This window comes from Sphaeramia orbicularis, chromosome 4 (assembly GCF_902148855.1).
Source record: "Sphaeramia orbicularis chromosome 4, fSphaOr1.1, whole genome shotgun sequence".
NCBI classification, from domain to species: domain Eukaryota; kingdom Metazoa; phylum Chordata; class Actinopteri; order Kurtiformes; family Apogonidae; genus Sphaeramia; species Sphaeramia orbicularis.
This window is the reverse complement of record NC_043960.1, coordinates 17,635,007-17,648,248: the sequence shown is the minus strand read 5'-3', so window position 1 is coordinate 17,648,248 and position 13,242 is coordinate 17,635,007. Positions and strand designations below refer to the sequence as shown.

General features: G+C 37.7%; 1 protein-coding gene across 1 annotated transcript; it reads right to left on the bottom strand.

Moving 5' to 3' along the window:
* Window positions 1-2,240: 2,240 nt before the first annotated feature.
* On the bottom strand, window positions 2,241-3,755 carry rgs16 (regulator of G protein signaling 16). The gene is made up of 5 exons (XM_030131356.1): window positions 3,615-3,755; window positions 3,317-3,400; window positions 3,155-3,216; window positions 2,882-3,048; window positions 2,241-2,747 (listed from the first exon to the last, which is right to left on the bottom strand). The coding sequence occupies exons 1-5, from the start codon at window positions 3,656-3,658 to the stop codon at window positions 2,532-2,534; spliced, it is 573 nt and encodes a 190-aa protein (XP_029987216.1). The 5' UTR covers window positions 3,659-3,755; the 3' UTR covers window positions 2,241-2,531.
* Between the last annotated feature and the right edge of the window lie 9,487 nt (window positions 3,756-13,242).

Genomic DNA, 13,242 nt, shown 5'->3' with positions numbered 1-13,242 from the left:
TGATCGGGGGTGGGGGGCGGGGGGCACTGATCTGCCTTGGCGGAGGTCTGCGTTCTACAAGTGCTTTTCTAGAAAAGACAGTGCAGACCTCCGCCAAGGCAGATCCGTGGCCCCCCCACGCCTGATCACCACCAAAATTTAATCATTTGTTCCTTGTGCCAGTATCAACATTTCCTGAAAACTTCAGCCAAATCCGTCCATAACTTTTTGAGTTATCTTGCACATGGACAGACAAACAGACAAACCAACACCGACACAAACATAACCTCCTTGGCAGAGGTAATAAATAGTAATGCATTTATATATTCTCCATGAAATCTCTCTAACAATATCTCCTGCTGCTATTTCGTGCTGGATGGAGTTTTTTTTATGAGTGTGCAGGGCCTTGAACTATAGATACAACAGCTGTGCACATGTTGTTTTGCTTCCACTTGTGGCTAAAATGAGAAATAAAATGACCTTTCTAGTTAGCTATCTTTTTTTTTTTTTCCTCCTCTGTAGTTCAGTTTTATAATCTGGATGCTATTCTGTGATAAAACAAACACTCCGTGGCTATTGCAGATGGTCATCAAATGCTTAAATCCCCATTAAAATGCCAGTGGGTTACTATGGAGAAGGAGGCCGTGGGATGACATGTTGATATGCAGTAGGTCTTTGTACCAGCTGTTCCTCTCCTGACACTGGCTCCACTTTACACTGATGACATCTGAATACACAAAACGGACATCCAGCCACATTTTGTACTCTGCCTCCTGGTGAAATGCATCTTGTCAAGCAATCATAATGGCAATGTTTAACATGTTAATAAGGAGAAATTAGATAACTGACATGATCTCTATCATCAGTGGTATTATTACCTAACTACAAGCTTTGGAGGATTTTTGTATTATTCATCTTTACTTTTTATCTGCTCGCCAATGTGATATCAGATTCTGTTATTTATTATCCGAAGATGAAGGTTAGTGCAAACAGTTGCTACGGTGATAACTGAGTTTTATAGCGCTACCTATTGCGTTATAGCTGTCACTTCATCATTTCCTGTTCGCTAGAGAGCAACCTCGCATTCACTCGATATATAGAACAAAAGCTCAGAGGAGGCAGACGCTGTTTTTGTGCGAGTGTTTTATGAGTGAGTGTTGCTGTTTCCTAGGTGAATAACAGTCCTGCACAACACCGGCTGCAGGATGCCTCGTAATAGAGAGCAAATATGTCATAGGCACTTTTACATCAGGTAACGTGAATGATTAAACATGCAGACTCTGGGGATCTGCGCAACTACCTGTTAATTTCTATCGACCATATGTTTACATTTGATATTTATCTGTATCACGTGGATAAATGAGGTACTTAGAATACCCTTGGTGGAGGCTAAATGCCAGAATAAAGCCAAATGTTTTGGTCATCAGTACTCATTTTTAAACATCTGCTTAGCAATTCTCAATTATCATACATAAATAATATTTCGGGGGGGGTATTCAAGCCTTTATTACAGTAGAGATTAGTAGTAGATTTGCTGCAGCTAACAACTGGAACGCTCGACAAAACATCCTCAAACTCACTGTCCTCACATCTTTCACTGTTTTTAAGCAAAACCTGGAACAAATTTTAGTTGACTGTTGCACCTGTTGAGTATTTGTCTCTCACACGTCTCACTGTTATTGTAGTAATGCACTTATTTATTTACTGTTTGTTTCTGTTATTGCTTAACCTTGTTTTTACTTCTAGCCCCCCCCTTCCCCTCAAGGAGCCATTGCTCTGTGATCAGGCTGCATTTGTAAATAATAAATATGTTCTTAATTGCTTGCCTGGGTAAATAAAAGTTAAATACAATTTAAAAAAAAAAAAAAAAAAAAAAAAAAATAGAAGTGCAGGAGAGGGGATGAAATGCACCAAATGACCTGAGCCAGACACATAATGGATTTTTACCGCACTTTATTTTTCAAATCATTTAGTTTATTTGCTGGTATGTAAAAAAGAAAACAGTGATATAAATAATATTGTAATATATTATATTGCACAAGGCTTTCATTTTTTTTCCTTTTGTAAAAAATACAGCAAATACATTATAGACAAATAAATACAAATAAATACAAATTCATTAAGAAACATACATGCCTGCTCACAAACAGTGAATGACTTTAACCAAAAGGACATTGTACAACACGACCAACAACAAACATTTGCCTAGAGGCAAAGAAAAGTGCTTTTCCCTCCTGTCCCCCTGTTTGTCACTCAGTCTCTTAAATATTCACGTTTTGATATTTTCTAATCAAAAGTCCATGTGTATTCACAAAATATCCACTTAAGGCATCAACCTCCAACTTGTTTTCTTTTTTCCTTCTGCATTCTCCATATTCATCTTCAAGGAATTCCTGTCTACAGACCCTTGAACGTTCCACCAGCTCTACCATGACCGTGCCTTCATTTGCAACCCTGTCCGGCTTCATGATGCAGCACCTAATGTTGTGCTCTTTTTGCCTTCTCAACCTTTAAGGCGATCGCTAACAATCCCGCTTTTGGCTGCAGAGTTTTCACACCTTCTTCTCCTGCTGCTGCTGCTTAGTGGCCTTGGTGCTTGGCTTGGCTTGGCAGACTAAGTCCCCGTAGGCTGGAGAGCGCAGAAAGCGGGGGTAGCAGTCTTTGGCCATGAGCATGTAGATTTTATGCTGGGCCATGTCAAAGCAAGAGGGTGACGGCACCAGCATGTTGGCTTTGGTGATATCACGAGTTTCATGGTCAATATTAATCTGCAAAGACACAGAGAAGACACATGACTAGATTATTAAGGTGCTTTTTTGTCCCCTATAGTACACCGAAACAATGAATATTCTCAGTATGGGTATTCGTAAAAGCTTAATATCAATGTTTTATGTTTCTTTACCTCCCGAGGAGCATCACTGCCAATGAATTCATCATAGATCTTCTGGGCTTTGGCGGATAATTTGGCAGGAGACTTAGTATTCTTGTATTCTTCACAGGCAAAGTAGAATGCAATGTTCTCCTCACTAAACTCGGATACCAGGAAGGCTGTGAAGGCACACAGTCCATCTGAGGGAACAGGAGAAATTTGATTAGTTATGGCTGGTAATGACGCTGCAGGGGCTGCATTCATCAGGCTGTCTATTGTAGATAATGACTGGAAGTGACGACTTACATTTACTGGACAGGAGTTTTTCAAAGGATTCTTTCCATTTAAGGCATTCTTCAAGAGTTGGCCTGAAAATAGAAGAAGCATTGATTAGATATAAACAAAAATCGAGGTTAATGTACATTATTATTAACAGTGTAACGGTTCAGTGTTATGTGAGCAACTTACCTGTGTTTTCCGATTTTACAGCAGGGTAAACTCCAGTCGGGTTTTTGCAAAATGCTTCCCAGCCTCGCCTTCAACTCCTTAGCCCTGTGAGGATAAGATATTGAATTTAATATCAACTTCATGCATATGAATCAACAAGTCTTTAACAAGTCACAATATCAATCCATGCACCGCAAAGTCTAAATCTAGCCATCCTCTCATCCACATCTGCACAAAGACAAACTAGCAGTGGTGATTATTGTTTAACCCAAATGCCCAAAAATCAGCATTGTGAGTGATTGCATGAGGTGAGATGTACCTTTCCAAGCAGCAGGTAGGCAGCGATGCTAATCCTTTGCACATAGCAGCAGGTTGGTGCTGGCAGGGTGGTGTCGAGGAGATGATTTAGTCCGTTTAGAGGAGCTCAGAGCGGAGAGAGATTGTCTGTATGTCTGAAAGCAGCTCCGCCAGAGTTTATATAGTCCCACCTCCCCTGCCTCTGATGTGTCATCAGTGCCCTTAGCCAATGAGAGAGAGAGAGGGAGAGAGGGAGAGAGAGAGGGATATGCAAGGATGTATCTGGGAAATTACTGGCAAATGACAAAGCTGCAGCTATTCCTGCATGTCCCTGAAAGTACTTTACAGTGAATCCTTCAGTGTTTTCCGTTGTCACTTGTCTTCCATAGAAAACAAACCACTATCTATGGTGTACACAGTCACTCAGTGTTCGCTCAAGGAGGATTTGTTTATATTAACCTTACAATGGAACATGCCCTCAAACATTTTGTTTTTCTTTTTATCTTGGGATGTTTTTATATAAATATTTTTTTTTCTTTTGTTATTTGTTTATTTTATGAGGACAGTGCATATTAATGAACACTCAGTATAAATAAAAAACATGACTTTGTGTGAATAACCAGAAGCTTTTTTCCATCTGTAGTCCTTAACATTTAAAGACAGACTAAACATACAAACAAGACAAGACAGTATATACAACACATTATTATATAAAAGTGTACATCATACAAGACATTAATACAATAAATACAGTATAAAACTGCCAAGAAGAAAAACTATTTAGATGGAAATGACACGCTAATCAGACATCACAGGCGTTAACAGGTTTGATTAGATTTTAACCTTTTTTTTTTTTTTTTAGCACTTTTTTGAATGTAGAAAAGTCATTGGAAGACTATTCCAGCTCTTATTGCCTGTAACTGAGATGGTGTTTTGTCCTGTTTTTGTTCATCTGGACAGCACCTCATAGTACTCTCTAGAGACAGATCTGAAAACTGAAATTAACTGTTTGAATTCTGTGTACACATAAATCTGAGCGTCAGAAAAGGGAAAAAGACTCACTAACAATGGACAGGGTGTACCCCACCTTCACTGGTTGATAGCTGGGATAGGTTCTAATGCCCCCGGGACCCTCCATAAGACTAAGCAGTTTAGAAAAGGAATGAAAAAGACTGACTGACACATAAAACCTTTGAATCATTAGTGTGTAAAACCTTGTAAATGTACTTTATTTAAAGTGCAATAAGAAAGATCCTCAAAATGTCTACATGAATTATACATTTGTTTTGTTTTTAATTTGTTTTGTGAATTAATTGTCATGTACTCTACAGTCTCTACAGTTGTCCAGCTGTCTGCATCTGTAATGACCTTCTTGTTTCTTACCATTGCTGGTATATGCTGTTCTTTACCATTAGTGGTATTGTAGGTTTTTGTTTTTTTAACCATTGCTGGTATGTAATTATTATTATTATTATAATGTAAACTACCCATTAACTAGTACCGGTGGTAATGTACTTTGAATTTTTCACACATATTTTGGTTAAGTAATGTAAATACTGTTGAATGAGTTTATTATAATTTGGTAAAGGCCTATTTGTTCATTGTCTTGGTTTGAAGTTTAAAGACAGGAATGAGTACTTGAAAATATGTTAAGTTATTGATGAGAACTGGGGGTGGGATGAAATAAGTTTTCTTCTTCCCTTTCCTTTTTAAGCATAAATGAATATGTTTGAAATACGTACCTGCGTGTATCCTGTTGATTGTATTTGTTGCACACAGGTCATTTGTGTTGTAAATGCTTACTCGCTTGGAATAAATGAATGAATGACAGAATTTCTGTGTATTGAACTCCAGATGGATACTCCATAAAAATCCATAGGTTGACATTTATGCCTTTCTGCTAACGTCGACAAATGACAGGATACGCGCGCAAAGCACAGACTCCATCACAAAGCCCTACATATTTAAGTGCTACATATTACAATTGGAAGAAACGATGCATACTGATGATGAAAACATGTAAACATTCATGTAACACACATTTGTGTAACACACAAATTACAACTTTACATCCATAGTCCCTGTGGAGGATTTAAGAGACAAAATAAGTGACATTATGCAAACAGAAATAATGGCTGTGCAAACATAGTTGCTATTTTTAGATTTCCCCCGTCAGTTATATTTATCAGTCATTGGGGTTATGGCATAATAATAAACAAAAAGCCAATCTGCAAATGACATTCAGTGTTAAACAGTGTTGTCAAACAGTCTCTACAGCCCTTATGTCCCTGTTCAAAGTCCTGATTTGCACAAGAAGAAAAAAAACACAAGATACCGGCATCCGGATAAACCACCTTTCTCGTGCTTAAACTCTTCATGAACCTGATAAAGGTGATGGGAAGGAAACATATTTATTCTAGTTGATTACATTACTGTAAGGAGGGTGAACGCAGAGCCAGCTGCTCAACACAATAAAGGTGCAGTCGGACGTTTCCCATATGGTGAACTGCAGGTCGCTTATCTTGATTTGTTTGTTTTATAACTCAGATTAAAGGGGAATCTTGGAGAATCTAAGAGTTCACATGATGAAAGAACACCAGTGATGACCACGTATCTCGATCATCTGTAGCTGATATTTTTAAAAAGCACTTGAATTAAGCAACATCATACTTATTTGTTGTTTATTTACAAGAATTAGTGCTTCTGGAACCAATGCGGGAATTGGAGCATTAGAGATCTCCGACCACGACATCCCAAATGACAGTGTAAGCATTGTACTGAGCCCTTGGCGTTACATAAACCCAAAGCTGCGGGTGTTTTCAGAGAATAACCGAACAGAACTGCATGATCAATGAAAACAGCTGTTCACAACACTCCAGTAGCTCAACTCACTTCTAAATGAAAAGGTTTACTGTCAACATTTCCGTGTGGTTCTGTGAAGAATGAGTCATTTTATTTAAGAGAACCAGATTAATCCACAATAAAGTCACGACAATGCACTGTTATTATTGTACGCTTCCACAAACCATGGACATGTATCTCAATGAAAGATTTGCTACTTTTTTTCAGCCTTTCCTCAATAGTGAGGAGGTGGTGGAGTTAAAAATGGATAGACGCAAGAGAGTAGAGTTTGCATCCCATTATTTTTACAAAGGTTTTTTTTTTTTTTTTTCCCTGAGACCCAAATCTCTGTAGTGGACAAGAGTTTCACGTTTATTTAAAAAAAATAAATAAATAAATAAAAATAATAATAATAATAATAAAAAACATAAATGAAGTGGCTATTGAGACAGTACTGTGGCACAAAATATCTGTTTGTCTGTTACCACAGAGCCAATCGGCGCCCTCGTTATATCATATCTAGACCGGCAACTTATGTCCTGAAAAGTACCAAGGCAATCATATAGTGAATAGGTCAACTTAAGTCACAGCTTAAATTTAGTTCACTTGGTAACATAACAGACTGCAATGTGAAAGACTCAGGTTCAATTCTCGGTCAGAGTAGCATTTCCTTTTTTTTTTTTTTTTTCTTTTTTTTTCCTAAAGATTTTCTAACGGGGCGGGGGGGCTACACTGATATAAATCAGCCACTGGGACAACGTTCAGAGTGGAGAATTCCACAGGACCACAGCACTCAATACACTGAACTGATACAGAACTGAAGTCACACACCACACATATCTAACATGTAGCTCCACCCACCTTCTACAGCCTCCAGAGCAAAGAACACCATAAAACAACATACAGAGTATTTAGAACAATAATTCTTATTCTATATTATATACTACCACTAATTTGTTTCTTCCATCAGTTGCCAGAGTACTGTGGTTGCAAAATGCACAAAAGAATGCACTGAAGTATACGCCATATGACCACAGTACTGTGGCAACAAGAGGTTAATGAGTTCATGGAACAGTATCTGTGATTGGCCTGTGGCAATAGACAAACCGATATTTTGTGCCACAGTACTGTGGCAGTAGCCATTGCCAAAAAAAAAATGCTGTCCATTGCAAAGGACGTTCCATCAAAAACAAACAGAAAACAAACCAAAAAAACTAAAAAAAAAAAAAGACAAAAACCCCAAAATGTATCTTAAAAAACAAAAACAAAAAAAAAATAGACAAACAACAGCTGTTGCATCATGCTGTTTCCAGTCAATGCTATTATTTAATGTAAAAAAAAGTCCAAACATTTACTTACTGGGTCTCAGGAGGTTAAACTAAACCCTGATTTCTGCCCTTATCTTAACCATGTGTCAGTGGCTGAACAATAAAGTCACCAAAATACACTGTTACCATTGTATAGTTCTGCAAACCATGGACATGTATCTCAATGAAAGACCCCCCTCCCCTTTTTTTTTTTTTTTTGTTTTTTTCTGCCTTTCCATAGTAGTCAGGAGGTGGTAGTGATAGTGGATTTTTCCTGAGACCCAGTCCTCTGTAGTGGACAAGAGTTTCACAGGTTTATTTCCACTGTCCATTGCAAAGGACATTCCATTAAAAACAAAAACAAACAAATGCCAAAAAAAAAAACCCAAAACAAAATGTATCTTTAAAAAAACCCAGACAACTGTTGCATCATGCTATTTCCAAATCAAGGCAATTATTTAATGTAAAAAAGTCCAAACATTTACTTCCTGGGTCTCTGGAGGTTAAACTAAACCCTGATTTGTGTCCTTATCTTAACCATGTGTCAGTGGTTGAACGCAACCAGAATGTTCAGGGTGGTCACCCTACACAGTTATAACAAATCAATGTGTGGTTGGATTTGCCAGGGTGATGCTCTGAAACATCTGCGCAAGCATGACGCAGGAGGTCCCTGAGCTCACAAACCCCCTAGCAGTATCTGAGATCCACAAGTTTTACATTAATATGAATAAGTAAAGTCAGACATATACGCAGTGGAATAATTTCTCACTTAATGTAGGTGGACACTAGGGAGGTGGAGGAGATGATTTCTTTTCACAGATGTGTAGGTTGATGACCATATGTGTGTAGAGCGTAGACCAGGCTGCATGAATGAACAGTTATCAAACACTGTCAGGGTAGGACAGACTGAACAATTGGAAGTTCTAGAGACCATATTTGATCCCTATCCCTGTCTGAACTACCATCCTATAATTGTAGTTTCTGAAACACACAGTTGAGAAACACCAGGAGTGGTTAAAACCCTTTACAGCTGACCTAGTATAATATCAGTGGCGGCTGCTCGTCTTTCAGAGAGGGGAAGCTCATTGTCAGCTTACATCAAAAAAAAAAAAGTCAAGTTATTTAAACATAAGTTCGGCCCTCCGTTCCATTTTAAGAAAATGGTCAGTGACCTTATCGTACCAAGTAAACTAGAAAACGCTGAAATTATGTTAAATTGAAACAAGGAAGTACAATGAGTGTTTTATTTACAGTGCAAGAAATGAACAAGTAATTTCGTAGTGGTTTCTCTCTCGATTTCACAGCAGAATGTGTGATGGTATTAAACTGAACTCTGTCAGTGAAGGAGTAGATCTCAAAATAGCTGTCAGTCAAACGGGATTCAGCCTTTTGACTGATCCTCCAATCAGCACGTGGAAGCCCGGCGTCCAGCCCAGCCAAGCTCCGCCCACATTTCCATTCACCCCCAGAGACGCCGAGCGTCCGGTGGCGGGACAACATCGTGGCATTTATCCAATTACTGTCCAGTTTTGATGCAATGAAAAAAACTGTTCACTTAGTCCCACTGAAGTGCATGGACGCTGAGTGTCTACGGGCAAATGCACTGAGCAGAGATCGAATGAGAAAACAGCGCAACGGGAATGTATGAGAAGTGAACAATATCGAGTTTGTTGATTTGTGATAAAGCTGATTCTGAACAAACTTGTCTTTGAGATGAACGTGTTCTAACACATTTGTAGTCAATGAAATGTCAACACAACCGTACATATTTAACCATTTAATTTTCAGAATTTTAGGGGAAGCCAAGCTTCCCTTGCAGTCTATGAGAAATCGCCTCTGTATATGTGTGTGTATGTATGTATGTATGTATGTATATATATATATATATATATATGTATATGTATATGTATATATATGTATATGTATATATATGTGTATATATATGTGTATATGTATATATGTGTGTATATATGTATATATATATATATTACATTACAGTGAATATTTGACCTTTTAGGTTAAATGGCAGATGATCTAGAAATATTGTAGCATGTAGTCTATATTAACCCATAAAGACCCAGAGCTACTTTTGTAGCAGTTCCCGAATTAATATTTCTTTATATCTAGCCTTCATTGAGTGACGTATCACCATTTATTCTAATATTATCCTCTGTATTTTGTGTTTGTTTTCAGTGATAATTAGGTATTTTCTACCTTTAATACACTGATCGTGTAGATGTTCATAAAAGCGAAGGTTAAGATTGAAGGTTATTATATCAGAAACAGAGAAAAGTGAAGAAAAAATTACTTTTTCAGTAAAATATGACATAAACCAAGTGTCTCCAATAGGGATGCACTGACACAAATACCAGTATCAGGTATCAGGTCTGATACTCAGTGTGTGTATTTGTACTTGTAAAAGTACTCAGATACAACCACACCGATACCACTTACAGCAGCGTGACATTCACAGTTGAGTGCAGCAGGTACGTGGTGGAGCAGTAATGTCAGCAGTGTGGAGATTTTTCTAAATAAATGATGGTGACAAAGTATCGTTAAAGACACAGATACGGACAGAGCGTTCTGTCTGTCCTCTGCGTACATTCCATCCGATTTTCAGGTGCTTGCGGATGTGTACCCAGATGGAGAATACCACCGGGAACCGTGGAGGTAGAGGATCTGTTCAAAGAGCGACTGTGTGAGTTAGAGAAAAACTACTGACAGATTTATGACAACTACCTTCCTCAGTATCAACATTAGCATCCACTGTAGTGTTGCCTCTGTCGTCTCCATGTTTATTATTACTGACTTTTTTTCTTCTTTTCAAAAAATTTTACTTTTCTTCATGATATTTGTCCAGTATGGTTAATTCAGAGCGGCACCCCCTGGTGGATTAATTGAGAAACGCTCATTCCAACACATTAAATGTTAGTAGCAGCACTTTGTTCCAGTCAGACTAATGACAACGACAATAAAGCACATTTACAAAACTAAGAACTATAATGGGATTGTTAAGCAGTTATATCGGTACTCGGTATCGGCAAGTACTCAAATGTAAGTACTTGTACTCGGTCTGGAAAAAAGTGGTATCAGTACATCCCTAGTCTCCATCTACTGTCATTTGTCTTCACCTTCATATTTCTACTTATGTTTGAAATAAAGTTTATCATCGTTGTCATCATCTCCATCCATCCATCCATCCATCCATCCATCCATCCATCCATCCATCCATCCAAGTCATATGTTTAGGAACCACTGACAAAACAAATCATTTTAGGAAAAGATTCATCAAATAAGCCTGAAGACGCTTTAATGCTTTCATCTAGACCGGTAACATCCCCCTTGGGCTAAACAGTAAAACAATACAAAGGGCACCACCTGTGAAACACAAACATTTTACAAGGGTTCATGGTGTACCCACACCACGTTGAGTCAGCTAATATGAAGTGGACAGCCCCAGCTGAGAAACAAGACAACTGCACAGGGAATTACCTAACCTGTCGAGAATCATCGCACAGCAGAGGATTTAATTGTGCCATTCGTTGCTGGGAAAGTAAAGCTTTGTCTGAGAAGCCTGGGGGAACCTGGCCACCCACACATATACACTCATATGTGATGTCAGCACACTTCTATCACCGCAACCACCAAGGACAACCGGAAATGAGATGAATAAAAAGTGTCGTATTGTTGAGCAAAAGGCTTTTCAAGAGGCTGGGGATTCACTGTCCTTGAAACTGGCTGATGTAAAAACAGATGCTCACACAATCTTCATCAATCACACTAAAAATAACATCATTCACTGGTTTTACTGCAGCACTATGGTGAGGTAAGTCAGTTTACTTTTTTTTAAGAATGAAATCTACATTTTAGGACAATGCTTCCTGGTTCTGACACGAATTCATCACATCTCACATTTAACCCTTTAACCCCTGACGTGTCTGTGGTGAGAGTTCTCAATCTATCTTCAGAGAAATTCAACAGTTTGCTCAATAAGAAAACTTTTAACATGCTGATAGAATAGGCTTTTTTCTTTCCATCGACACCAGAGCATGTTCAGTGCACCTCCTGCTGGCCTGTGTAATGGGAGTCAAAACACAGAGACCGACTCGCTGTATAAAAATTTTTACACCATTTTCCTTGTTTTTTGTTTTCACTATTGTTTGCAGTATTCTGGAGATTTTCCTTTATTTTTTTTTTTTTACTCTGTTTTTACTGAGTTTTGACCATGTGACAACTTTTTGGAGTTCATGCAGGTGTCAAAACACAGCCGGACTGATTAACCCTTTCATGCATACTGGTCACTACAGTGGACAGTTATTCTACAGCTGTTCTCTTGTATATTCATAGATTTTGTTGTTTCAGTTTCATATCAGCCAACACAGTGGACACTTATGCATCATCCCATACAGTGTAATTCATATCATTTCTGTAACTTTGCTCGTCTTGATAAACCTGATCTGCAGTAACATGCATTAGTGTAAATTAATTATTTGTGAGACAAAGTTTTTTTGTTTGCATATTATCTCCATGACGTGAGAAATAACTAGCATTAGAATATGTTAAAATGTGAGAAAACACCAGATTAGCAGCATTAAAATGTTTTTATTTAATTATTTTTTTTATCTCACTTTCTGATATTGGGTTTTAAACACATGTTTCTTTACTTGAAAAATTAAATGCATGGACATTTTTGCAACTCCATGAGAGAGAGAGAGAGAGAGAGAAAAAACAAAACAAAACTGAATCGCAATTTTTTTTTTTAATGCCCAAGGAGGAATAAAAACACTCAAAAAAATATTGACTAAGGTTCTCATGATTTATGCATGAAAGAGTTAATAAAAAAAAATCTAAATAGCCAAAATTCAAATACTTGTTCATGTTCAACATCCTACATCTCTTATTGGTGTACATTCTGAGTGCCTTATTTAGTAAAAACTATGGAAAGACCTTGTTCTTTCCATAGACATTTGGGCATGCTCAGTGCACCCCCCCATCACCTTTGTAACTGGGGAGGGGGGGCAGTGAGTGAGACTGACTCGCTATAAAAACAGGATTTGGGCCTTTTTAAAAAAAAAAAAAAAAAAAAAAAAAAAGTTTTCCTTGTGTTTTTTTGTTTTTACTGTTGTTTGCAGTGTTGTGGTGAGTTTTCTGTTTTCTCTTTGTTTGTTTTTTTACTGTGATTTTACCGAGTTTTGACTTCCGGGTTGTGTAACTGCTTTTTGGAGTTCAACCAGGTGTCAAAAAGCAGTTGGACTGATTTTGAAAAAAACAAGGCAAGGCAAATTTATTTACTTATAGCTTTACAAAGGCATAAAATGACATAAAAATCATAGAGAATAAAACATTAACATTTAACACAAGGAAAGAAGGAAACAGCCCCAAAACAAAAACTACTGAACCAAAATTCAAATCCTTGTTGTTCAATATGCTCCAGTTCACAGTTCATATTCAACAGCCTAAATCTCTTATTGATGTACATTCTGAGTGCATTTTTTAGTAAAA

Bases quoted from the DNA above. Each gene is read 5' to 3' on its own strand.
- rgs16 (XM_030131356.1), bottom strand. From the start codon at position 3,658: ATGTGCAAAGGATTAGCATCGCTGCCTACCTGCTGCTTGGAAAG. The intron at 3,401-3,614 runs GTACATCTCACC...TTATCCTCACAG, and splicing joins CCTACCTGCTGCTTGGAAAG to GGCTAAGGAGTTGAAGGCGA. The intron at 3,049-3,154 runs GTAAGTCGTCAC...CTGTTCCCTCAG, and splicing joins AAAACTCCTGTCCAGTAAAT to ATGGACTGTGTGCCTTCACA.